This window comes from Cicer arietinum, chromosome 3 (genome assembly GCF_000331145.2).
Source record: "Cicer arietinum cultivar CDC Frontier isolate Library 1 chromosome 3, Cicar.CDCFrontier_v2.0, whole genome shotgun sequence".
Classification (NCBI taxonomy): domain Eukaryota; kingdom Viridiplantae; phylum Streptophyta; class Magnoliopsida; order Fabales; family Fabaceae; genus Cicer; species Cicer arietinum.
Window position 1 is genome coordinate 62,427,337 of NC_021162.2, and position 536 is coordinate 62,427,872.

General features: G+C 41.2%; 1 protein-coding gene across 1 annotated transcript in view; it reads left to right on the plus strand.

Annotated features, from left to right (window-relative positions):
• The first annotated feature begins 240 nt into the window (after positions 1 to 240).
• The window catches only part of LOC101491211 (TPR repeat-containing protein ZIP4), a 4,659-nt gene continuing 4,363 nt past the window's right edge, over positions 241 to 536 (plus strand). Inside the window, 1 exon segment of the mRNA XM_073365892.1 lies at positions 241 to 536. Within this exon segment, the coding sequence (XP_073221993.1) occupies positions 270 to 536 (267 nt within the window). The 5' untranslated portion in view covers positions 241 to 269.

Consider the following 536-nt stretch of genomic DNA (forward strand, 5'->3'; position numbering starts at 1 on the left):
TCTCTTTGGATATGGTCTCTTTACTCGAGACAAGATATGCTCGAAGTGAACTTGCATTATAGAGTTAAAAATTAATCTTGTTAGAGTTCGATCGCTTTACAATACCAACAAAATTTGTTAAATGACCAAAATAGCAGTAAAAGATTAATTAAAAAATTATCCTAAAAAAATAGCGGTAATTAGTAAACTACATGTATAAGGGTAAAAAGAAAGAAAACGACCAAAGGGGAAAAAGAAAAACCAGTTTTTCAAAGTTTCCCGCCAAAATTATGAGAATTGCTGAGATATCCTTGCCGGAGCTCCGGACAGTCCACGGAGAAGGAGATCATCAGCACCTTCTCGCTCAAATCGAGGCAATTGTCAAGCAAATTGAAACCCACTCCACCGACAAACCTCCACCGCAAACCACCGCTGCTAATCTCCGGCATTGCCTGACGCAGCTGAGTCAACTCGCTCCGTTTTCTAACTCACTGAAGCTTCGGATTTGGAAACTCAGCTACCGTCTCTGGAACGCCTGCGTAGACATCTCCAACACC